At 37.7% G+C, this 27133-nt stretch overlaps 1 protein-coding gene across 3 annotated transcripts in view; it reads left to right on the forward strand.

Moving 5' to 3' along the window:
- Positions 1 to 27133, forward strand: part of SRBD1 (S1 RNA binding domain 1) — a 227035-nt gene that overhangs the window by 196381 nt on the left and 3521 nt on the right. For 2 of the 3 annotated variants that reach the window (XM_061155487.1, XM_061155489.1), the window contains exons 19-20: positions 4535 to 4717; positions 26357 to 26541. In XM_061155487.1, coding sequence (XP_061011470.1) covers positions 4535 to 4717; positions 26357 to 26541 — 368 coding nt within the window. The remainder of the gene's footprint in view (positions 1 to 4534; positions 4718 to 26356; positions 26542 to 27133) is intronic. The other variant, XM_061155488.1, reaches the window with a different exon arrangement.

Genomic DNA, 27133 nt, shown 5'->3' on the forward strand with positions numbered 1-27133 from the left:
AAAGAAATTGGGTAAACGTCTTAGCATTTTGTAATCATAAAAGGTTAGCTTTTATGCATTTGCTCTTTGGAACTACTTGATTCGTTCATTGTGTGTTTTTTTCTTCTGACACAAGAGTTATAATCTTTTTTTTTTTTTTTTTTTCTGGAAAAGACTGAGGGAAAAACAGCCCCTCTGAAAAGCAGAATATATTGTAAAGCTATAGTAATTAAAACAGTTTGGTTTTGATGTAGAAATAGGTAGAACAGAATAGTCTAAAATACACTAAAACACAGAGGGAATTTAGTTTATGATAAAGGTGACATTTCATATAGTGGAGAAAATCAATTAATTAACCAGTAAAACACTTGGTTAGTAAATTCAAATAGTATAAAAAAGAATAAAGTGAAAAGTTTATCTGAGGTTATTGATATTTCTCCCAGCAGTCTTGATTTCAGCTTGTGCTTCTTCCAGCCCAGCATTTCTCATGATGTATTCTGCAGATAAGTTAAATAAGCAGGGTGACAATATACAGCCTTGACTTACTCCTTTTCCTATTTGGAACCAGTCTGTTGTTCCATGTCCAGTCCTAACTGTTGCTTCCTGACCTGCATGCAGATTTCTCAAGAGACAGGTCGGGTGGTCTGGTATTCCCATCTCTTCAAGAATTTTCCACAGTTTGTTGTGATCCACACAGTCAAAGGCTTTGGCAAAGTCAGTAAAGCAGAAATAGATGTTTTTCTGGAACTCTCTTGGTTTTTTGATGATCCAGCATATGTTGGCATTTTGACTCTGGTTCCTCTGCCTTTTCTAAATCCAGCTTGAACATCTGGAAGTTCACGGTTCAAGTATTGCTAAAGCCTGGCTTGGAGAATTTTGAGCATTACTTTGCTAGCATGTGAGATGTGTGCAATTGTGCGGTAGTATTAGCATTCTTTGTCATTGCCTGTCTTTGGGATTGGGATGAAAACAGACCTTTTCCAGTCCTGTGGCCACTGCTGAGTTTTCCAAATTTGCTGGCATATTGAGTGTAGCACTTTCACAGCATCATCTTTTAGAATTTGAAATAACTCAACTGGAATTCCAACAACAGACTGGTTCCAAGTAGAAGGAGTATGTCAAGACTGTATATTGTCACCCTACTTATTTAACTTATATGCAGAGCGCATCATGAGAAATGCTGGGCTGGATGAAGCACAAGCTGGAATCAAGATTGCCAGGAGAAATATCAATAACCTCACATATATGCAGATGACACCACCCTTATGGCAGAAAGCGAAGAAGAACCAAAGAGCCTCTTGAAGAAAGTGAAAGAGGAGAGTGAAAAAGTTGGCTTAAAGCTCAACATTCAGAAAACTAAGATCATGGCATCCGGTCCCATCACTTCATGGCAAATAGATGGGGGAAACTGGAAACAGTGGCTGACTTTATTTTGGGGGGCTCCCAAGATCACTGCAGATGGTGATTGCAGCCATGAAATTAAAAGATGCTTACTCCTTGGAAGGAAAGTTATGACCAACCTAAACAGCATATTAAAAAACAAAGACATTACTTTGCCAACAAAGGTCCATCTATTCAAGGTTATGGTTTTTCCAGGGGTCATGTATGGATGTGAGAGTTGGACTGTAAAGAAAGCTGAGCACTGAAGAATCGATGCTTTTGAACTGTGGTGTTGGAGAAGACTCTTGAGAGTCCCTTGGACTGTAAGGAGATCCAACCAGTCCATCCTAAAGGAGTCAGTCCTGGGTGTTCATTGGAAGGACTGATGTTGAAGCTGAAACTCCAATACTTTGGCCACCTGATGCAAAGAGCTAACTCATTTGAAAAGACCCTGATGCTGGGAAAGATTAAGGGCAGGAGGAGAAGGGGCGACAGAGGATGAGATGGTTGGATGGCATCACCGACTCAATGGACATGGGTTTGGGTAGACTCCGGGACTTGGTGATGGACAGGGAGGCCTGCCTGGCATGCTGCAATTCATGGGGTCGCAAAGAGTCCGAGACGACTGAGCAACTGAACTGAACTGAACTGGAATTCCGTCACCTCCACTAGCTTTGTTCATAGTGATGCTTTCTAAGACCCACTTAACTTCACTTTCAAGGGTGTCTGGCTCTAGGTGAGTAATCACACCATCGTGATTATCTGTTGTGAAGATCTTTTTTGTACAGTTCTTCTGTGTATTCTTGCCACCTCTTCTGAGTATCTTCTCTTCTGTTAGGTCCATACCATTTCTGTCCTTTATTGAGTCCATCTTTGCATGAAATGTTCCTGTGGTGTCTCTAATTTTCTTGAAGAGATCTCTGGTCTTTCCCACCCTATTACTTTCCTCTATTTCTTTTCACTGATCACTGAGGAAGGCTTTCTTATCTCTCCCTGTTATTTTTTGGAAACCCCAGTAAGACAGTACATGCTGAGAGAGGTCATCGGAGGGCAGGCAGAGTGAAACCACAGTCACAGAGAACTAGCCAATCTGGTCATATGGACCACAGCCTTGTCTAACTCAATGAAACTAAGCCATGCCATGTAGGGCCAATCAAGACGGACGGGGTCATGGTGGAGAGGTCTGACAAAATGTGATCCACTGGAGAAGGGAATAGCCAAACCACTTCAGTATTCTTGCCTTGAGAACCCCATGAACAGTATGAAAAGGCAAAAAGATAGGACAGTGAAAGATGAACTCCCCAGGTCGGTAGGTACCCAATATGCTACTGGAGATCAGTGGAGAAATAACTCCAGAAAGAATGAAGGGACAGAGCCAAAGCAAAAACAACACCCAGTTGTGGATGTGACTGGTGACAGAAGCAAGGTCCAATGCTGTAAAGAGCAATGTTGCATAGGAACCTGGAATGTTAGGTCCATGAATCAAGGCAGATTGCATGTGGTCAAACAGGAGATGGCAAGAGTGAACATTGACATTTTAGGAATCAGCGAACTAAAACGGACTGGAATGGGTGAATTTAACTCAGATGACCATTATATCTACTACTGTCGGCAGGAATCCCTTAGAAGAAATGGGGTAGCCATCATAGTCAGCAAAAGAGTCCAAAATGCAGTACTTGGATGCAATCCCAAAAAATGGCAGAATGATCTCTGTTCGTTTCTAAGGCAAACCATTCAATATCCAGTCTATGCCCCAGCCAGTGACGCCGAAGAAGCTGAACAGTTTTATGAAGACCTACAAGACCTTTTATAACTAACACCCAAAAAAGATGTCCTTTTCATTACAGGGGACTGGAATGCAAAAATAAGAAGTTAAGAAACACCTGGAGTAACAGGCAGATTTGGCCTTGGAGTATGGAATGAAGCAGGGCAAAGACTAATAGAGTTTTGCCAAGAGAATGCACTGGTCATAGCAAACACCCTCTTCCAACAACACAAGAGAAGACTCTACACATGAACATCACCAGATGGCCAACTCTGAAATCAGATTGTCTTCCTTACTCATCTTTATCTCCTCTTAGTGATTCCACCTTTTGTATCTTACTTCTGTTCTTCTGGTTATTATCTTTAAATTTGATTTGGATTGGTCTCTGGAGTTAATAGGTGTCTCTGTCCTCCGCCTAGAGAAAACTAGAACCAAAGGTCTCTTCCCAACCTTCCTCCCTTCAATGCTGTGTCCTATGATGGGATAATCTGGGATTTTAGTTTCAGACTGTTCTTTTTATATATTTTTTACAATATTCATGAGCAGTTATTTAACCTAGTGATTTTTATGGTTCCTGTGCTCATCACTGTTTCTTATAGCCCACATTATCATTTTTCTTGAATTCATTGTTTTTGCTGGAGTTTATACTTAAGTTCTTTTCAGAGAGAGTATATTATATGGGTTGTACTTCAGTCCTTACATGGCGGAAAGTGATTTTAACTTGACTGCTAGTTTGCCTAGGTATGTAATTCTAGATTAAAAATCATTTTGTCTCAGACTTTTAAAATACTGTTCCACTGTGTTCCGGCATCTGTGTTTGTCAGTGAGAAAACTGATGCCAGTTTGATTCTAGTTCCTTTCAAAGTAATGTTTTATTTTTATCTCTTAATTTTTAAAATTCTAAAGTTTCCCTGTCATAAGTCAAATGTGAGTCTTTTTCTAGTCATTCTTTTCCCATTCATTCTGTGTTATACTCAATAGATTCCTTTGGGGAGCTTGTGTTTTTTTCCTGCTTTGAGAAATCACCTTTTCCTTCTCCTTCTCCTCATTTATTTTCCTCTGCTTTCCTCTGTTCTCTCCTAGAGTGCCAATTACACAGGCAGAATCAATTAAGAATGTTTGGGGCTTTAAGTAACAGAAAGCCCTATTAATAGGTTTAAACAAATAAGTGGTACTTTCTGTGAAGTGCATGGTCAAAATCTGGTGGCTGTTTGTGTATATTTGTTTGGCAGAGAAATAAGCTCATTTTTAATGAAAGTTTCTAACCCTCTGCCCTCCTCTAACCCTCCCACATCCCCCCATACTGTTTATTTTTTTATGACAGAAAGATAGCATTATTTTATTATATTTTTTAATAAAAAGATAATTGCTTTACAGAATTTTGTTGTTTTCTGTTTTGAATGGTTACAGTAGTCAGCAAACTGAATCTGCAGGCGAAACTCAGGGAGTTGCTGTAACAGCTTCAGCAGGTGTTGAGGTCACAAATGAGAAGCAAGGCAAGAAAAGGAGCAAAACTGCAGTGAATGTTGTACTGAAGCCAAATCCTTTGGACCAGACTTGTATTCACCCGGAATCGTATGACATAGCAATGAGGTAAGTCTGGGGCCCCTGTGAGAATTCTCTGTGCTCACAATGAGTTCTCTACAGCAAATGGCCTTTGTTATGGCATAATGGAGACTTTAAAAATATGACCATGTTTAACATGACAACATTTTTCACAAGTTCCGCATTGCTGAGTTGTGTGGCACATTATTTTATTTCAGTGAGGAATGAAACCATTATTCCTGGAGCAGTGTCAAGCTAATAAACCCTGATCCTAATGGGGAAGTGTGTGTAATGGAAATTGCATGGCACTCTCCTCTGTTTGTTTTGGAAATTAACAAGACACAAATGACTAGCACCTGGCTTCAAGCTTGTGCTTATCTAAAGATAAAGGCCTTTAGTAAACAGCCAGTTCTCAGATTTCATAAGAAATATTGCCCTGCTTAGTTATTATAGAGTCTAAGAAATGATGTACTTTTAATGAGAATACATTAATTAACACAGGGAAAGGTTTGAGTACAAGGGAAAGTTTAAAATTAGACATTAAAAGAAAAAACTTTAATACCACGTTTGATTAGTTCATGGTTTTTTAATTACTTAAAAAATAGTGACTTGCTACATAACTACACACTTAAGGCTTCTAGTGAATTAAATGACTGTGAGTTTAAAAATAGTGGACATTTTAATTTTCACTGAATCTAAGATTTTTAACTTGTTTTAAAATAATTTTATTTTGATTATTTTAAGAAACGTAATTTAATTTCTTTTAAAATGTTTAAGATTGTAAACATTTTAGAAATTTCTATAAATATTATAGAAAACTTAGAAAATAGAAAACATAAAGAATATTCTATCTAGCAGTGATATCTTTTTTCTCCCAATATTTTATTATAAAAAAATTTAAACAGAAATGTTGAAAAAAAAATTTTTACAATGAATCCCAATATACCCTCACCTAGATTTTATCATTAATATTTTGCTCTGCCTGTTTTTTCACTTATCCATCTTTTTGTCCATTAGTCCATTTCTTTTCTATATATGTTTTAAAGAAAATTGCAGATATCAGCACTTTCAGCTAATACTTTAGCATGTATATCATTAACTAGAATTCAGTAGTTCTTAATCTTTTTCTCTTTTGAGGTAAAATTCACATACATTTTAATTTTAGGTGTATAAGAGCTGAATTTTGGCAAATAAATACCTACATCTGGTAACCCGAACCTCTATCAAGATGAAAACGTTACCATCATCCTAAGATGTTCCTTTGTACCCCTTCCCAGATAATCCCTGTTCTAGCCTCTCAGAGCTGACCACATGTTCACATTTTTCAGCCAAAGATTAGTTTGCCTCTTCTTGAACTTCATATGAATGACATCATACAGTTGTACTTTTGTAAGGCTTCTTTCAACATTTAGAGATATTTTTTAATTCATGTTGTAACATGAATATGTAGCTGGTTCCTTTTTATTGCTAAATAATGTGCCACTGTATGATTATACTATAGTTTATTCTTCTTATTGAAGGAACCTTGCCTGTTTCCAGGTTTTTGGCTATTATGAGTAAAGCCACTTTTAACATTCTTGTATAATTTTTGTTGTTGACATGTGTTGTTTTCACTTATCTTGGAAAAATACTTAGAGGATTTGCTGGGTCATAAATCAGGTGAGTGTTTAGTTTTTTTTTAGAAACTTCTAGACTGTACTCCAGTGTAATTAGTTGTACCATTTTACACTTCCATCGACAATGCTAACAGTTCTCTTTGCCATCATCAGGTATTAATCTTTTTAATGTTAGCCCTTCTAGTGTATTTGTGTATGTGGTAGTATCTCTGTAGTTTTAATTTGCATTTCTCTGGTGACATTGAGCACTTTCTCGTGTGCTTATTTAGCCATTTGTATATCTTCTTCTGTGAACCCTCTGTTCATATCATTTAGCCATTTTCTAATTGAGTTGTTTGCTTTTTTTATTATTGAGTCACAAGAATTTTAAAAACATATTCTGTGTATTAGTCCTCTGTCAAATATATGTTCCACAAATATTTTACCCTAGTTTGTGGCTTACCTCTTTATTTTCTTATTAATGTCTTTTGATGTGCAGAAGTTTTAAATTTTGATGATGTCTAATTTATCCATTTTTTCTTCCATATGAAGTTACTACTTTGTATGTGCTAAGAATCTTTTGCCTACCTCAAGTCCTGAATCTATTCTTCAGTGTTTTCTTCTTAAAACCTGATGATTTTAGCTTTTACATTTGATGATATATCTGAAGTTAGTATATTTGAAGTAGGGGTCAAAGTTCACTTTCTTTCTTCATTGTGAACATTTAGTTATCCCAGCACTATTTTAAAAAACAATAAAAAAAACACAACTTCTCTTTACCCATTGTTTTGTGCCTTTGTTGAAAATCAGAAGACTGTAAGTGTGAATCTATCTCTAGCTCTCTCTTCTGTTTCATTGATCTTTTTGTCTGTATCACACTATCTTGATTACTATAATTTTATGCTAAATTTTGAAGTCAGATAGTGTTAGACCTCCAGCTTTGTTTTTCCAACAGTGCTCTGAATATTCTAGAGGATTTGATTTTCCTATAAATTGTAGAATGAACTTGTCAATTTACATTAAAAAGAAACCCAAAACTTGGTAAGATTCTGATTGGGCTTATATTGAGTCCATAGGTAAATTTAGGAACAACTGATGTCTTCATAACATTTATTGAGTCTTTTGATCATGAACTTACTTTATCTTTCCATTTATTTAGAACTTCTGTCATTTCTCTCAACAGTGTCTTTTAAGTTTCTAGTGTAGCAGTCTTGCATTTGTTTTATTAAATATATTTCATGCTTTTCAACACTATTGCAAGTAGAATTTTTAAAAAGTTGTTGCTGATTGTTTTCTGCTAATAAGTAAAGACAAAATTGATTTTTAATAGTAACTGTATCCTGTGACCTTGATAAGTTCATTTACTAGTTCTTAGTAGGTATTTATGGATTTTTTAAATCTCCCTATATAAACAATTACATTATCAGCAAATAAATAGACTACTTATTTTTTAAATCTTCATGCTTTTTGTTTCTTTTTCTTGCCTATTGCAACAGCCAGGATTTTCAGTACTGTATTGAATAGGAGTGGTCAGAATGGGCATCCTTGTCCCATTCTTAATCCTGGCACATGGTTCTCATTTTTTTTAATATTAAAAAAAATTGTGGTCTCACAGTAATTGTATTTTTAGTGTTTGAGAAGATGCATATATGCACATGGGCTTATAGACTTCTTGCAACAATTGCCATCTGCAAATTAGCATTTTGCTGTATGCAAGCCAGTATCTTTTTTTAATGTACACTTTTGTTTGTTTCCATGATGTAGTTCAAATGTGGTTTATATGTTCTTCAAGTTCCTTTCTAATATAAGCACACATTTTTGGTTTCTGCATATTGCTTTTTAGAGGGCTAAATAATATTCCATCTAATGATTGGACTGTAGTTTAGAAATAGTAATACTAGTGTGTGTGTGCTCAATCATGTCCAACTCTTTGCAACCCTATGGACTGTAGCTCACCAGGCTCTGCTGTCCGTGATAACCCCGGCAAAAATACTGGAATGGGTTACCATTTCCTGTGCAGAGTATCTTCCCGACCCGTGGAACAAACCTGAGTCTTCTGCAGCTCCTGCGTTGGCAGGCAGATTCTTACCACTAAGCCACCTGGGAAGCCAATAGTCATACTAGCAGTGGTTCCTTATGATGCATTCCTAGAAGTGGAATTACTCTGCCAAAGGGTTTGAAAGTTTATGTGGCTCTTAATATACATTGCCAAGTAACATACTGATTTATAATGCCACCAGCAATGTTCAAGCCTGAGAAATCTTTAATTTCTCCTGTTATACAGGACTTCTCTGCCAGTTTTCACATAGGCTAGTTTCTACACGTGGAGCATAAAAGCCCTTACCAGTGACTTCACCCTTCTCTCTGCTTTCTTTGGTAGTAGCCTTGTCTCTCAGAAGCGGAGTACTTGAGGACTCTTTCATGGAAAATTTCTCTACATGAAATTCCACTCTTGACCTTTAAAATCTGGAGGGAAAAATGGTAATTTATCTAAATTTGCTTACCATCCCGTTATCCACTTTGGAACTGTGATAGTGGTGTCTAACTTTCAATTATACTTAGTACAGACATCACTCAACATAGGTAGTTCATATTTTTCATATGGTGTTACAAAAGGGTCTTCCCAGGGAGGAGAAGCCCATTACGGATGTGATTAGGTCATCAGTGGTTTGATTTCAGTCCTGTAAAAGTAAGTTCCATTGCAGTAAATTTCATTTTTAGTTATATTCAGAAAGTGGTAGAAACATAAGCTTTAATACCACCCTACCATGATGTCACTCCCAGAAATACACCAAAATTTGAAGCCATTAAGTCTTTTTACTTTTGTATTTATGATATTCTCTCTCACATTCATATTTTAGAAAACTGAGGTCATGGTATTTTGTAACCTAAGTTAGTCATTTAGTGGTTTTTAAAAAGTCTACTTTTTTTTAAACTATTTTTATTATTTATAGTACTTAAAAGTTTTATTTATGTGTAGGGATTCTCTTGTTAAATATTAAAGTGTTTCATATGGGCTGAGGTTTTTTCTAGTTTAATTTTGTATCTGCTTATAATGCAGATATGTTTTTGAAATATGAATGTTTAATTTTTTATGAAGTAACTGTATTATTCTTTTTCTTAAGATACCTGATTTCTGAGATGAATTCAGTGCTCCCATATTTTCTTCATGTTCTTTATAGTTTCATTTTTTTACTCTTATGAACTTTATTGTTGATGATTTCATTCATCACTTTGAATGTACAGAGTGCTGTGATAGGGCCTAAAGAATATAAAAATGAGTAGAGCTGATTTATGGTCCCAGGGAGCCTACCAAAACAGGGAGGATGAAACTTATTCACAGATACCCATGACAGAAGTCAATAATTGCTAAGAGCCCTTTTGGTTTTTTTTAATATAAATTTATTCATTTTAATTGGAGGCTAATTAACTTTACAATATTGTAGTGGTTTTTCCATACACTGACATGAATCAGCCACGGGTGTACCTGTGTCCCCCATCCTGAACCCCCTCCCACCTCCCTCCCCACCCCATCCCTCAAGGTCATCCCAGTGCACCAGCCCCGAGCACCCTGTCTCATGCATCCAACCTGGACTGGTGATCTGTTTCACATATGATAATATACATGTTTCAGTGCTATTCTCTCAAATCATCCCTCCCTCGCCCTCTCCCACAGAGTCCAAAAGTCTGTTCTATACGTCTGTGTCTCTCTTGCTGTCTCCATATAGGGTTATCGTTACCATCTTTCTAAATTCTGTATATATATGCATTAGTATACTGTATTGGTGTTTTTCTTTCTGGCTTACTTCACTCTGTATAATAGGCTCCAGTTTCATCCACCTCTTAGAACTGATTCAAATGTATTCTTTTTAATGGCTGAGTAATATTCCATGGTGTATATGTACCACAGCTTTCTTATCCATTTGTCTGCTGATGGACATCTAGGTTGCTTCCATGTTCTGACTATTATAAACAATGCTGCGATGAACATTGGGGTACACGTGTCTCTTTCAATTCTGGTTTCCTCAGTGTGTATGCCCAGCAGTGGGATTGCTGGGTCATACGGCAGTTCTATTTCCAGGTTTTTAAGGAATCTCCACACTGTTCTCCATAGTGGCTGTGCTAGTTTGCATTCCTACCAACAGTGTAAGAGGGTTCCCTTTTCACCAAGAGCCCTTTTGAAACACAAATTTGTTCACAGGAGAAAGATTTCATTTCCAGATCGGAATTTCTCATAAGGTTTCATGCAGGAGATGGCATTTGGGCTAGGTATCTCAGCCAGTAGAAAGAGGAAAAGAGATGGAGGTAGGAAAATATAGCTCAGGTCAGATTTGAGGAGTAGTTAATAAAAACAAACCTTCATGGCGTATATCCTCATTACCAGGCACTTTAGAAGCATCAACTTGTTTAAACCCCACAGTAATCGTATGAGGTTAGTACTATTAATATTACCACTTCTTTAAGTATACAAAGTCCCAGATGGGTGAAGTAAATTGCCTAAGATAATTCAACTGATGAAACCAAGATTTGAACCAGATCTATGACACTCCAAAACCTGAGCTCACAATTAAAAAGCTAGTTTGGAGCCAGATTTAAATGTAACCATAATGGTCTTTCAGATTAAGGGAATCACACCCTTAAAGACAGTCTGTGTTCAGCACAAAAATGTAGCAAGACTTGTGTTTTGTGTGCTTCTTAAGGGGAAAAAAAAAAGAGTATCTAGAATATGCTGTCTTTGGGTGTTCTTGTGTATTATCACATGAAATTAGACTCTTGTCTTTCCTCTGGGAAAAACATTATTCCTCCGATAAAGGAAACTTTGCCTTTTTCATCTTATTAAGGGTTCTGTAGGAAATGGATTCTTCATGTAGAGTATGCAGAATTTTATGCTGTTATGCTGCAAATACGATGCTTCGTGAGTACTGCACCCAAAATAATTCCTTTGTTATTTTTTTGGAATGAAACATATACATTTCAAAATAAGCAGCTTGATAGTGACAGCGTTTGGTCACCATCATTTTAAGAGAAGAGGCGGGTGAAGAGCATCAGTAGCATATTCATCCTAGAATTGTACTCACTTCTGCCAGAAAATGTTTTTAAGTAAGCGAGAAAGTGTAAGAAATAATGCAAGGTCTTCAATAAATGTCAATTTAAAAACATAGTAAGAAAATCCGTATTAGAGAAGGTATAAGAACATGGGATTAAAAATCTACTATTGCCACAGATAGATTTTATTTCAATAGTCCTTTGAACCCATTCTGTTCTCAATTTTTTACTTATTTCAGGATCTGCTCACATTTAGCTGATGTGTCCTACTTCACTGATAAAATTCAGAGCCACTTTCCTGAGATTATCTCCCTATCTTTACTCATTCTGTCCCACGCTTTCCCAAGCTACCCTTCCATCTCCTGATTCTATTTCTCTTTATAAAATGTTATGACTGTCTCTTGTATCTTAATGTCTTCGTCATTTATTGCTTTTGTTTTGCCCCACAGACCTATTGCTGTTCTGGTCTCCCATTCTTCACTCCCTAAAAGCTCAAAGAAGCAGCCACTTTTTGTCTTACTTCCTCCTAGAACTTCTGTCTCAATGCTCCTTTTCATTGCCAAATGTCTCAGAAGAATTATCTGCCTCTAATTTTCACTGCTTGTTTTCTCCCAGCCTTTATAGATTGGCTTCTGTCCTTACCACCCTGGAATCACTCTCTCAACAAATAACCTCCTAATTGTCAAAAAGTGTCCTCTTTCTGTCCTTAAACCACTTAACCTATTCTGCTACTTTTGACTCCATTAGCTTACTGATCTTCCATGACTGTTTTCACGTTCCATCCTCTCTGACTTCTCTTCTTCCTCTTGCCCTCTCAATGTAGATATTCTTCAAGTTTTTGCCTTATTCACCTTCTCCTTTTATTCTTTATTCTCCTCTGATTGAGTGCATCCACTCATATGACTGTCTTCATCTCTCACCCCTCCACTGCCAATTCCAGTCGTGCATTTCCACATCTCTAGTCTAGCTAGGCTTTTCTTCTAAACTCTAGCTCTTCCTTTCCATTTGGCTGTGAGAGATTTTCTCAGGACTATCTTAGCAACTCAAACTCAATATATCTAAAAGTACAACTTGTATCCTCTTTTTCCCTACATTTATAACTCCCTCTTCTTCCATCAGTCCTCGCACTAGCCCTATACAAAAACAAGACAGACAAATAAACAAAAAGCCTTGGTGTTCCCCTCTTGTTCCATGATGAATGGTTAATGGCACAGCTGTCTTTCCATTAATCAGAGCTAGAATTAACAAATTATTCACTTATTCATTAACCATATACCTTCCAAGTGAGTGCCTGCCATATTCCAGGTACTCTTCTGCAATCTTGATTACATTCAAAGATCCCTGCTCTCAAGGACACAGACAGTAGACAATAAGCATAATGAATAAATTGTATGATAAATGTGATAAGAACAGTGGGGGAAAAAGGGAAGAGCAGAGTAATGGGGACCAGGATTACCAGGGTTATGGATAAGAACTTGCAAATTTAAGTAGGGTAGTCAGGGTAGACCAGATTGATAAGGTGACATTTTGAGCAAAGTCTTGATGGAAGTAAAGGATTTAGCTGTGCATGCAGATGTCTGAGGGAAGAGTGTTCCAGGAAGAGGGACCAGACAGCATAAAGGCCCTAATGTGGGAGCTGGCCCGGCAAGGTCAAGGAATAGCACGGAAGCCCGGATGGCTAATGCAGAGTGGGCAAGGGAGAGAAAAATAGGAGATCTGGTCAAAAGGGCATTGGGAGGCTATTATAGGGACTTGCCCTTAATTCTGTGAAGTCAGGAGCCACAGCATTGTTTTATGCTGAAGAGTGGCATGCTCTGATTTATACATTTAAAGGATCCATTGTTTGCTGAATTAAGGGGACATGAGACGTCGTGGTTGAAACAGGGAGACCAGTTAGACTAAGTGCAGCAATCCAGGTGAAAGCTGGTGATGATTGAGACTAAGATGATGGAAGAGTTGGTGAGAAGTTGTCAGATTCTAGGTATGTTTTTAAAGCAGAGGCAATATTATTTGCTGACAGATTGAATGAAGGGTATGAAAGACAGTAATTGTAAATATGAATGACAAAAATAATATGAATACCAGAGACACTGGACGATGAAGTGGAAACTTGTGATGGAGGGGAATGGGGGAGAGAGAAGTGAAAGAACTGAACTTGGGTCGCCAGGCCTCCCTCTCAGTGATTTCTCCTCATGCCGTGGCTTTAGGACACTGACTGACATGGTATTATTTATTTAATAAAAGAATAAAAGATAGACATAAAGAATGAAAGATGACTATATAGGAGAAGACTGAGGAAATAGAACTAATTATATTTAGGAGTTGCTGATTTTAATAGAGCAAAATGAAGTGTCTAACTTCCAATTTAAATATTTTTTCTTCGGTCTAAACTGGCTGAGGTCAGTGTAGTTGTGTGAGCAAAACTGTTGCCAGAAGGTCTCAGTCATCCTTTCTGCCATTGTGTTGAGTAAATGCTTCTTTTAGAATCCTTTGTGGATCAAAGGGGTTTTATGACCTTCCCATGTTGAATCCCATGCCTTCATAGAGTACTGTGTCTAGAGTGCAGGACTTCCTAGATTTTACAGACTAGAAACGTTCTGGTCTCCCATTCTTCACTCCTTAAAAACTAAAAGAAGCAACCACTTTTTAACTTACTTCCTCCTAGAGCATCTGTCTCGATGCTCCTTCTTTTCATTGACCATGAAAGAGTGTTATTTCCTACTTTCTGCCATCATCCAGAAATTGTCACAATGCCTCCATGTGTGAGTGATTTCATCATTTTGGCTATTGTGGGCCATGAATAAAATTGCTACTGTGAGTAGAATGAAGCCCAAAAGCAGTCTGTGGAGGGGTTGCCACTTCCCCCACGCCTCCTCTGTTTTTGTCCTGCTATTCTGGTTGGTCAGGAGAGCCAAAGGCAAGTATCTGATTTCCCCTTTTTCTTAAATAAGGTGCCAGGAGGCAGTGCTTTGTGCTGAGATTATGCTGATTTGTACACGTCACACTGAGACCTGGCCCTCTCCCAAAGAATCTGCTGCATTAAGAATTTGATTCACTCCAGATAGCTAGGCTTGAAAGTTGTTATGTTCTTGGTTTAACTTGAAAAATGCCAGGAAATTTAATGTCAGGATTGTCACTCAGCACTCATTTTGATAAAGCTTTAGCTAGTAGTTAATTGTTATTTCTGTTTTGGTCATCAGGGAAAATTTTTAAAAGATTAGTTTCTAGCAGGAATATGGCATATGGCACCAAAGTGATAGACTAGCAAAGTCATATATTAAGGGATGATTTACATCAGTATCTGCACTATTATATTAATAATGTGATATTTCTTTTATTACTGCTGATATTCCTATTTCTGACCCTTAAGATCAGTGTGGAAGTATGTTTTCAGAGAGTAAACAACCACCAACTTAAAATTCAGGTCTGGAACAGGAATAATCATTTAACCTCACAAAATATTTTCTTGAGGACAGGAGATCTGTACAAAAGCTAATCAATGTTTATTCTTCATTTATGGGGGAAAAAAAAAAAAACTTGTGTTGGGTTTTTGAGACCAGAAGTTGATCAGAGGGTACAGACTTCCAATTATAAGATGAACAAGTTCTGGGGAATATAATGCACAGCGTGGTGATTTATAGTTAATATTCTATTGTAAACTTGAAAGTTGCTAAGAGAGTAGATCTTAAGTGTTCCATCCCCAAAAAGGAATGATAATTATGTGATACGATGAGGGTATTAAGCTAAGGCTGTGGTGGTAATCATTTTGCAATTATGTCTATCAGATGTACACCTTAACTTATAAGTTTAATTTGTACACCTTAAACTTATACAGTGTTATATGTCAATTATATCTCAGTGAAGCTGATGAAAGAAAGGCCTACAAAAGTAGAATTAACTCAACAAGGAATGGATCCCAACTATTGCTCCTGAGCTAAAAGCAGTTGGGGGAATAGGAGCTAGAGAGTCCCTGTGGAGATCCTGCCTTGTCACTGCCATGGAGCTAACATAAGTCAAACTAGAGAGCTTGATGGCCCATGCTGAAGACCTTTAATGACTGAGCACATCTCAATCTCTATCTCTTTCCCATTCCTGTTCAAGGATTGAGCACCTCTGAACTTTTTTTCTTTTTAGTCTTGCTTTCAGAGGTTTTATCACATTCTTCCCAACTTTAGCTTTCTGCCCAGCAAGAAGCCTTCTAGCTAATAAAGCAGCTGTAATACAGGAAGTTGAGGTTGTTTTTATTTAAAAACAAAACAAAATGGCTGCAGTAGAACACTGGTATTCATAGCTTCAGCTGTGAGCAACCCGGAGGGCCCCTGACTTGTGGTCATTCGTAATTTTCTGAGGGTAAGTCACTTAGTTTAATGAGCATGTCTGACACACCTCCCACATCTAAAATTCACCACAGCTTTATTCAGCATTTGCATGCCAACTAACTTCGACAATGATAAAAACAGATTTTCTTGTGGGAGACTTGCCTGAAAAGAAACCCAGCTACAAATGCTGTAAAATAAATGAAGATTAGGTAAACAGACCTAAGAAGTTATTTGTAAGTTTGAAAGATCTTAAATTTTTCTGGACTTGCCTCACAAGAGTTGGCAGCATTCAGACATGAAAATTAAGGCAGAATCTTCTCTGGCTTTTGATAAGTGATGTCTTAGGGTGTGTATCAATTACTGCACATTAACTTCTTCTATGGGGCTATGATTAGACAATATCATATTGCCTTTTCATAAAGAGACATAACATCACAAAAGAGAGACCAAACCTAAAATACGAAGATCATAAAAAGGACAGATTACTGAAAGCAATTTTTGGTGTTTGTTTTTTCCTTGTTAGTACTCTAGTTAAATACCCAGATAGCTTACTATAATTCCCAGGAAGTAGCATTCATCATATTTTTGAAAGTGCTTTCATACAAGAGAAAGATGATGAAAGAGATTCTACCCACTGGAGAATCAGATGACCAGGATGTGGGATACTTAGGAGCTGACTGTCATGTCTAATGTCTTACTCACTGTTCTAACACACACCACATGACGTTTTGGCCAAGCCTGGCAGAGGTAGATAGGAAGTTGAAGAACCTGAGATAGTACCTGACTTCCTGCTAGCTTACTCTGAAGGCAGAGCTAGCTTACTCTGGAGGCAGAGCAGTGTCAGACTGCCTAGGTTCAAATCAAGTTATTCAACCTCCCTATATGTCATTTTTCTTATCGGTTAAATGAGGATAATGTTACCTGTCTCTTTGGGTGAGAGATGTGAGAATTGGTCCATAAAGAAAGCTGGGCACTGAAGAATTGATGCTTTCGAATTGTGGTGCTGGAGAAGACTCTTGAGAGTTCCTTGGACTGTAAGGAGATCAAACTAGTCAATCCTAAAGGAAATCAACCCTGAATATTCACTGGAAGGACTTTTGCTGAAGCTGAAGCTCCAATACTTTGGCCATCTGATTCAAAGAACCAACTCATTGGAAAAGATGCTGATGCTGGGAAAGATTGAAGCCGAAAGGAGACGGGGGCAACAGAGGATGAGACAGTGAGATCATTGACTCAATAGACATGAGTTTGATCAAACTCTGGGAGATAGTGGAAGACAGAGGAGCCCAGCTTGCTGCAGTCCATGGGGTCACAAAGAGTTGAACACAACAAAGCGACTGAACAATAGCAACTTGGGATGGCAAGACTAAATGTATATAGAATTCTTAACACCTGGGAGAGAGTAAGCTGTTATTACTGCTATAGTCATTGCTGTTATTTTTGTTGTGATAAAGAAGGGGCTGTCCAGTTCAGTCATAAAAGGGGAGCGGGGCTGATTTACAACTATTAGTTGCTCAGGAGAAAAAAAATGTTTTACTGTGTGATCCAGATATAATTAAATTATAATTTAACATTGCTAATTAATGTTAACACTGGGTCCTGGAACTGAAAAAACACTGCTTTCTCTCCTGCATGTCTGGAGAAACCTTGTAGTCAATGAGAGGGAGTTGCCAGCCGCTTCCGTCTGTTCCATCTCCAACATATTTGCCTTTCTCCTTCTCCCCTTCTCATCTCTTCTTCAGGTTTAGATTGCTTGGTCTGGAGCCTGAAACTCAGTCAGGTATTGATTTAGTCTCCCATTATCCCCCTTCTCCCCTTCCTGTCCCCATTCTCACTGTGGATTTTAATCTTAGCCTGGCTTCTGACTCTATGTATGACCATAAGCAAATTACTTTGACCTCAATTGCCCAACCTTTAAATGGAATAAAAATGGCTCTGCCCATTCAGAGGACAACTGGAGAGATTTATGGAAAGGGCAGGTGTTGAACATTTTCAAATTTCTTGAAAGAAGGATTCCTGGACAGGATGGATTTCGTAGCATAAAGGCTATTTCCCAAGGAAGAAAGTTCTTTATTCCAGTACATGGAGTTTTTCCCCTAGTAGTGTCAGAGCTTTTTCATTTCAGCTCTGCTATCACGAGCCTGTATGTTTTTTAAAATACTGTTTTTTAATTTGCCCCCCTCTCAAATATTCACAGGCACTAATCCACGTTATGGCTTTACAGACAGTAAATTAAATTATATGAATTCTGAACACAGTGCTTTTGAGCTGTAGAGAGTCTGCAGCCTTTGAAACCACTAACTTAATTTTGTACAACTCTTATTCAGTAACTCAAAAAGAGCCAAACTTTTTCCTTTTGAATTTGGTTTAAAAAATAATAATAAATTACTCCCAGGCAGTGGTACTATGTGCCAGATTTTATCTGGGGCCTAAATCTTCTGTCTACATTGAAAATCTCCCAGAGTTAAGCAGTAAGCAGTGCTAATGAAGATGTGATATATAACAAATTTTACCTTAGCTACAGCCTTGTGGTCTCTGCTGTGTGACTTTAGGCTGGTCACTTAATCTATATGAGTTTAAATTTCTTTATCTGCAAATCTGTATCCACAGTAAATTTATGAGAGAATTAAATGAAGTCATCTTTACTGAGCACTTTCAAAATATTTGTCTGCATGTAAAATCCTACCTCTAAAACAGCAGATATAAGTGGAAGATGATTAATTCTGATATACTGTCATTACTTAAATTAGACTAAGCTCATTCAGGGCAAAGGCTCTGTTATCATGTTTCATAGAGTCTTCTTCCACAGTAAATAAATATTGAGAAAAACTGAATGATTTTCTAAATTATTTTTAATTTACTTCAGCGTTTTGTCACATGCCTTTGAAGAGCCTTGATTTAAACAAGTCTTTATCATTTGAAGATGTTGTGTGTGTGTATGAGTGTGTTTAAAACAACACAGACTCAATGGAAAGAGGATGATCAAACTGAGCAGTTGGGTTGTTGGGGTTTTCTTCTGTGGGTTTTTTTTGGTTTGTTTGTTTTTTGATGGGGGATTATTGTTTTAACAAGTGTAAGAAAACTGATTTTCCTTTGTCACTTATAAATTTATTTCTAAGACAGGATTTTAGAAATCTTTAGAGCAGTAATCATAACATTTTCAATATATGATGCCTTTCCATTTTTATATTTTCATGTGCATTTGGATGTATGTATATATACATTGGGTTTTTTAAAATTATAGCTTTAATTATATCATAATCACACAGTATATCATCCTGTGGTTCTGAAATAGGAAAACCTACATAAAAATCAATGCTGCTTATTCTTTGTGGTATTGGTTACTATTTCTCTGATCTTAGGTATTTTGTAACTGCATGTCTTCTTCAGCTATTTCTAAAGAGATCATTCTAATCTTAGATTTTAGAGGCTGTCTATATAAGCACACTTTAACTGTTTTCTTTTTTTAACAAAATTCATTCCTTTTACTAAACTGCTAAAATAAAATAAGACCGTTTTCTAAGGATATGTTCTCCCACAATTAGTGCAGCGTGCATCAAGTATCCAGCCTCTATGCATGTGTAACAGACCTTTGAAAAAGGAGGAAACATTTACTAAGTTTTTCAGAAGTTAGAAACAGGTTAACAGTCTGATGCGTATAAACCAAGTCTTTTGGAAGACAGACTGCCTTCCTTAATCTGTGGTAGTTTCCTTTTGGTTCTTGTTTTTTGCTGCTGCTCATAGATCCAAGAGTGTGTTTAGATGCAGGAAGTACTCCAAAGACACTCTAAATGGTACCAAGCAATGACACTAAAAGTGCCCCCCTGCTACCCAAAAAGTTTTCAGAAATACCTTGGTTACCCTTTCTGAAAGGGTTACATTTTTTCAAAAGTTTATCTGCAGTGTGTAAGTTTTCAAAAGCTGTTACATTCTTATGAAAAATTACTTGCTGTAACTTTCTGTGGTTGATGATGAGCTAACAAAAACCATTTGAGTATTACCTTCACTAGATACCTGCTAGCTTATGAGCCCAATAGGTTGTTCCGTGGGCTTCTCTGTAAATGCCCTCTACTTGAATTTACCATTACTTATGGATTTTACATCAGTGAAGATTTTGAAGGATTCTGGCCCAGTTCAGTTTCTTGGTTTAATAGAGGTTAGGAATTTGAAAAGATTCTTTGATGATGATTAAAGTGCAGTTCACACTGCCACCCCTTTGATTTGAGTGCTGAAACAGCAGATGTGGTAAAGCCACACTGCTCTAGGCCAAACTGAAGTGTGCTGCTCCATGCTCACCTCGGTGAGTTCAGCTCCCATAGGTAGCGTCAAGGAGGAGTGGATTTCCCTCCTTTGCCGTGTTGGAATTTACATTGTCTTTAATATGAAGCAATACATTTTAAATACGTAGAATCTGTGGATTTCAGTATAACAAACTGAACTTTTCATTTGTGTCCTACCACTTGCTCAATAACCACAATCACAGGTAAGAAGGCCAGGTTACCTCTTTTGTTTTAAATTGTTGAATGTCTGTCTACCTGTATTACAGATGATGCTCTCTGCTTTATCTGTAACTACTTTTTCTAAAATGACTGTGCTCTTGCATTTATTGGTTTACTGATATGATTACTTTAAGACTGAGTAAAACCAATGGATAAAAATAAACAAGTATGAAAGTCTCTTTTAAAAGTATCCAGCGTGGATGGACAACTAGGAGTACTTTGCCCTTGTAGCATGGTTCTTTGTGGAGCCTTAAATCTTGTGTGTGTAGCCCACAAAGCACATGTTAATATTAAGTTGTTTTTAAAGTGATGGAGTTGCATCACCATGATTTTTCTGTGCTCTGTGGGATATCATGTTGCTTTAATGTAATGAGTCCTGGGCTCCTAAATTTCTTTCTCCATGCTGGAAATGATTACATAAAACTGAATGGCTATATCTGAAGTCTAATGAATCTTGAGAATTTCTTATTCTTCAAGAAAAACATTACAGACTTTTCTTATTCTTTGAGGAGGAGAACTTGCATTTGTAACAAGTTTCTGTTGAAGATATCAGCGATTTTACGTTTTATATAGCATTCTGTTTGAAAAACAAGCAGCCTCTCTCGGCTGCAAGGTCTGTGTTTTAACTTTGTGCAGATGTGTGCTAAAAGAACATGATGTGCTTATTTGTTGCATTTATGCTACTTTCTTACTTTAAGTAAGATGGATGAAATTACATATTAAATAGAAACAGCAGCTCAGACAGCAGTCCTTAGCAAACTGAAAAAGCCTTTCAGAGACAGTGAAGAAAATGAGACTATGATTTTAATAACCCATGGACTTTTGAGAGAACTGCCTACTTAAATACATTTATATAATAATTTCTCTGTTGGATTCGTCAATGTTAACTCTCTAATGTTTAAAACTAATCTGTCATTAAATCGTGTTGGTGAAATGTTACCCAAAGTATTGTTTTATATCTTAACCAAATATAACACTTTAATTTTGACATAACTGCAGTTATAAACAGACATACACTGATGTGTCTAGCATGAAACTCCAGTTAGTGAAAATAGCTATATGGCTTTGGGCAGGTTATTTAACTTCCCTAAAGCTCAGTTTTCCCCTTCTGTATGATGTGATACCTACCTTTTAGGATTATTGTCAAGATTAAATGAGAACATCTATCAAGCACTATTTTTTCAGAACACATTCACTCACATTCTAGTTCTAAGCTTCATAAAGTACATTGTTTTTATATGATACTTCTGAGCCAGAAAGTACTTTGTGTTGAGTATTTCTTATTTCTAAAACGAAGCTGTATGTTGGATATTATTTATCACACTTGATTCTAGAGTAAAAATTTAGAATAATGTAGAATAAGTTATTTTAGTGTAAAGAACACATGTTTATTAAGTGGCTACTGAGCAAAAAACATTGTTTCCTATGGTTTACAATTGAATATTTTTGAAATTAAAGAGAGGTCAAACTCAATGTTATTCCCCATTCATTTTATAGCCTCCCTTTTGTTAATTTCCATTTTCTGCAACCCTGTTGTAACTTTAAGAAAGTTTTCAAAATAAAAAAGCATCTGACTGTGTTGCATAGATATTTAAAAATAGGGTTGATCAATACTGAAGCATTAGCTTGGAGTACAATTTGGTGCTTTTTTATTGATTTTAATTACCAGTGCCCTCAGGCTTGTGTGTGTGAGGATGAAAATGATATATGAAATATGCACCCAGGTTAAACAGACCAATATTCTTTGTGCATCTGCAGCCACTATAAACAGAATCCTTTATATGGAAATGACTTTAGTATCAGTTAGTTACATGCACACGCACACAAAACCTGAGTCTCCAAGTGGCCTCCTGAGTGAGTGTTTTTGCTATTGAGGCCCAGATATGTGCAATACTTTGGGAAGTTTCTTTTAGTTACTTTATAAAATGCTGTTCAAGTTTATTATGAATCTTCAACCCACAAATACACTTTTTTGACCTTTTATTGGTTGGTTGTAAGCCAGAATCTTAGGGATTTGAAAGATGTTCTGCTGAATAGCCAGTTGCAGACCAATCAAACAAGAGGGTAAATACCAGGGTCTGCACAGCAGGGCTGGTATTATTTGGGAAGTTGTGCAAGGAAGCTGGCTGCGGGCAGAGGTTGCCATGTGTCATCTGCCCCGTCAGTCAGAGCTATAGCAGCTGCTGCCTGTCACCAGGGCTGTTATGTGCTACTAACAGATACCTGTCAGCACTAAAGATACCACTGCCTGTCCATGGGCCCAGGAAGCCATGGACACACAGACATAAAGTGTGTAACTCACTGGCCCCCAGCTGGGATGGAAGCTCATTTAAAAAAGAAAAAGGAGCCCAAGCACTAACTCCTTAGTCTTTCATGAGACCCTTAACCAAAATATATTAAAGAAAATAGGTTGGATTTTCATCAGTCTGTTTTTGACTAAAATTACAACTTTGGAAATGTAGGAGGATTACACATTTGAACTCAAAGAGATACCTTGATTAAATGAGAGATGAGAGAGTTTCTCCACTAGATAACAGACTGTCACTACCAGATTATCACTAAAGAGGCCTTCCCTAGTTGAACACAACAGTGGGGGCATGGCAAGACTGGCAATAACAAGCATTCCTTTTGTGATCATGCAGTAACCTAGCAAATAAGATACTTCCCAATTCTAATCATAGACAAGCGTCCAACAGTTTCTTTTTCCCCTGCCTGTATTCCAGAGACATCCTTAGAGGAAAGGATTTGGGGACATTAGGATCACTATCTATCTGATTACTGTGTTGACATATTTAAAGAGCCATTAATCACAGGAAATGGAACTTAACGATGTAGAAAAGTACACAGCCAAGGAATATCAAGAAAGTAAGCTATAGCCTAATATTCAGATGAAATTGAAGGGAAATTCATCTTTAACCCTTTGTTTTTTTCTTGATTAACTCAGAGAGGCAGCTAAACAAACATGGGGAATGGTAAACATAGCAAAGGGAAATTGAGAAAGGCAAATAATCTCCTAAATATTACAGGTATGTAATATATAAAGTATATAAAGTAATATTCACCTTCGGTTCAGTTCAGTCGCTCAGTCATGTCGGACTCTTTGCAACCACATGAACCACAGCACGCCAGGCAGTCCTCCCTGTCCATCACCAACTCCCGGAGTTTACTCAAACTCAGGTCCATCGAGTCGGCGATGCCATCCAGCCATCTCATCCTCTGTCGTCCGCTTTTCCTCCTGCCCCCAATCCCTCCCAGCATCAGGGTCTTTTCCAGTAAGTCAGCTCTTCACATGAGGTGGCCAAGTACTGGAGTTTCAGCTTCAGCATCAGTCCTTCCATTGAACACCCAGGACTGACTCCTTTAGGATGGACTGGTTGGATCTCCTTGCCATCCAAGGGACTCTCAAGAGTCTTCTCCAATACCACAGTCCAAAAGCATCAATTTTTCGGTGCTCAGCTTTCTTCGCAGTCCAACTCTCACATCCATACATGACCACTGGAAAAATCATAGCCTTGACCAGACAGACCTTTGTTGGCAAAGTAATGTCTCTGCTTTTTAATATGCTATCATATTAACATGCTATTAATATGCTATCTAGGTTAGTCATAACTTTGCTTCCAAGGAGTAAGCATCTTTTAGTTTCATGGCAATCACCATCTGCAGTGATTTTGGAGCCCAAAAAAATAAAGTCTGACACTGTTTCTGCTGTTTCCCTGTTTATTTCCCATGAAGTGATGGGACCAGATGCCATGATCTTAAGTTTTCTGAATGCTGAGCTTTAAGCCAACTTTTTCACTCTCCTCTTTCACTTTCATCAAGAGGCTTTTTAGTTCCTCTTCACTTTCTTCCATAACGGTGGTGTCATCTGCATATCTGAGGTTATTGATATCTCTCCCGGCAATCTTGATTCCAGCTTGTGCTTCATCCAGCCCAGCGTTTCTCATGATGTACTCTGCATATAAGTTAAATAATCAGGGTCACAATATGCAGCCTCGACATACCCCTTTTCCTATTTGGAACCAGTCTGTTGTTCCATGTCCAGTTCTAACTGTTGCTTCCTGACCTGCATGCAGATTTCTCAAGAGACAGGTCAGGTGGTCTGGTATTCCTATCTCTTGAAGAATTTTCCACAAAGTTTGTTGTGATCCACACAGTCAAAGGCTTTGGCATAGTCAATAAAGCAGAAATAGATGTTTTTCTGGAACTCTCTTGGGTTTTTGATGATCCAGCAGATGTTGGCAATTTGATCTCTGGTTCTTCTGCCTTTTCTAAATCCAGCTTGAACATCTGGAAGTTCACAGTTCACGTATTGCTGAAACCTGGCTTGGAGAATTTTGAGCATTACTTTACTAGCATGTGAGATGAGTGCAATTGTGTGGTAGTTTGAGCATTCTTTGGCATTGCCTTTCTTTGGGATTGGAAATGAAAACTGACCTTTTCCAGTCCTGTGGCCGCTGCTGAGTTTTCCAAATTTGCTGGCATATTGCGTGCAGCACTTTCACAGCATCATCTTTTAGGATTTGAAATAGCTCAGCTGGAGTTCCATCACTTCCAGTAGCTTTGTTCATAGTGATGCTTTCTAAGGCCTGCTTAACTTCACATTCCAGGATGTCTGGCTCTAGGTGAGTGATCACACCATCGTGATTATCTGGGCCATGAAGATCTTTTTTGTACAGTTCTTCTGTGTATTCTTGCCACCTCTTCTTAATATCTTCTGCTTCTGTTAGGTCCATACCATTTCTGTCCTTTACTGAATCCATGTTTACATGAAATGTTCCCTTGGTATCTCTAATTTTCTTGAAGAGATCTCTAGTCTTTCCCATTCTGTTGTTTTCCTCTATTTCTTTGCATTGATCACTGAGGAAGGCTTTCTTATCTCTCCTTGCTATTCTTTGCAACTCTGCATTCAAATGGGAATATCTTTCCTTTTCTCCTTTGCTTTTCGCTTCTCTTCTTTGCATAGCTATTGGTAAGGCCTCCCAGACAACCATTTTGCCTTTTTGCATTTCTTTTCCGTGGGGATGGTCTTGATCCCTGTCTCCTGTCCAATGTCACAAACCTCCATCCATAGTTCATCAGGCTCTCTGTCTATCAGATCTAGTCCCTTAAATCTATTTCTCACTTCTACTGTATAGTCATAAGGGATTTGATTTAGGTCATACCTGAATGGTGTAGTGGTTTTCCCTACTTTCTTCAATTTAAGTCTGAATTTGGCAATAAGGAGTTCATGATCTGAGCCACAGTCAGCTCCTGGTCTTGTTTTTGCTGACTGTATAGAGCTTCTCCATCTTTGGCTGCAAAGAATATAATCAGTCTGATTTCAGTGTTGACCATCTGGTGATGTCCATGTGTAGAGTCTTCTCTTGTGTTGTTGGAAGAGGGTGTTTGCCATGACCAGTGTGTTCTCTTGGCAAAACTCTATTAGCCTTTGCCCTGCTTCATTCCGTACTCCAAGGCCAAATTTGCCTGTTACTCCAGGTGTTTCTTGACTTCCTACTTTTGCATTCCAGTCCCCTATAATGAAAAGCACATCTTTTTTTATTCACCTTAAGATTATGTAATTGAGGTCTTCCTTGGAGAGCTTCCACTTGGGGAGGAAGTCACTTTTTGATAATCCTCTCATCCTTTTTCTCTTGACTTCTGAATCCTTAATATACTTGATACGATTTAGTCCATGTGAGGCATAACCTTTGATGGAATTGGAGAATTCTTAGGTTGAGCATATGCTTGCACAGGTTACACTGTTATCATGGGTACACAGAAGTAAAGAACAGAGAAATGGCATATGGATAAAGTGATTTTTTTGTCAAAAGCTGGCAATCCTTATTGGGTATTTTGCTGGATTTTGATAGCAGCAATTCATTGTTTGCCTAATAGCTAACTTAAATGCAAAGAAAAGTTTTCCTAACTGAAATTTGGAGAAACATGAAGCAAATATAGGTATCTTATTTAGAAAATATATCTGGCACTAAAGTCTAATGAACATTGCACTGTAAAACGTTTCTGATGCTGATTCTGAGCAGGAGCTTCTTTGGAAAGTAATTCAAAAACCTTTTTTCTCCCAAGACAGATCATCTTTATGGCATGGGGCACATGGTAGATTTTCAGTAAAGACCAATTGATTGATGAATGGATCTGAGATGAATAGGAGTGATCTATATAAGGAGACTGGAAAATAAGTAATATTATTAATATGTGGTGGGGGTTCTTGTTTTTCTTCCTCTGCAGGTTTTTGTCATTCGTTGGAGGGACACTATATGAGATTGGAAAGCCAGAAATGCAGCAAAAAATAGATTCATTCCTTGAAAAAGAAGGAATAGAGAAAACTGCAGAAAGATTGCAAACAACAGTCCACACCTTACAGGTCATCGTAGATGGTCTTAGCCAGCCCGAGAGCTTTGACTTTCGAACAGGTAAACAATGAATGTGAATATCTTTCACTTGCGTAGCTCACAGTGATCCTACACCACAGGATCCTCCGTTCTGCCTTTCTCTCCATGAGAAAACTAGAGCGCAGTGACCTTCCTTCAAAGTCATTGAAGCTAGTAAGTATCCAGAGCCGAAGTTGAGGCCAGGTCTCCAGACTCCTCCTCCCAGGCTTATTTCCCATCACACTAGGCTAAACACATCATGCATGTGCTGCCATGTTCATGGAGACACACATTTTTCATAAACCTTTTGTAACTGTTTTTACCTCATAAGAGTCGGAAGTCCAAGGTAAAGCATTCAGTTCACAAATTAAAGTGAATCTTCTTTCTAAGATACAACCTTCCAAGTTCCTGGATTCTATGTTAGTGAACACTGAAGCAAAAAGATACTATCTCACTGTTGATTTTCCTTCTAATTAAAAGTCTCCTGGCTTTCAGCACAGGTAGATGGTGAAGGAAGTTTAAGAGCCATAGTTGTTGAGAGCAATGACCTGGTGAGAAGGAATTAAGGTATCAAATGACCTACTTCCCAAGGAAATTTGACTAGGAAGCCCTGAGATTCAAATGAATCTGTGCT

The sequence above is a fragment of the Dama dama genome, chromosome 11, assembly GCF_033118175.1.
Source record: "Dama dama isolate Ldn47 chromosome 11, ASM3311817v1, whole genome shotgun sequence".
NCBI lineage: Eukaryota > Metazoa > Chordata > Mammalia > Artiodactyla > Cervidae > Dama > Dama dama.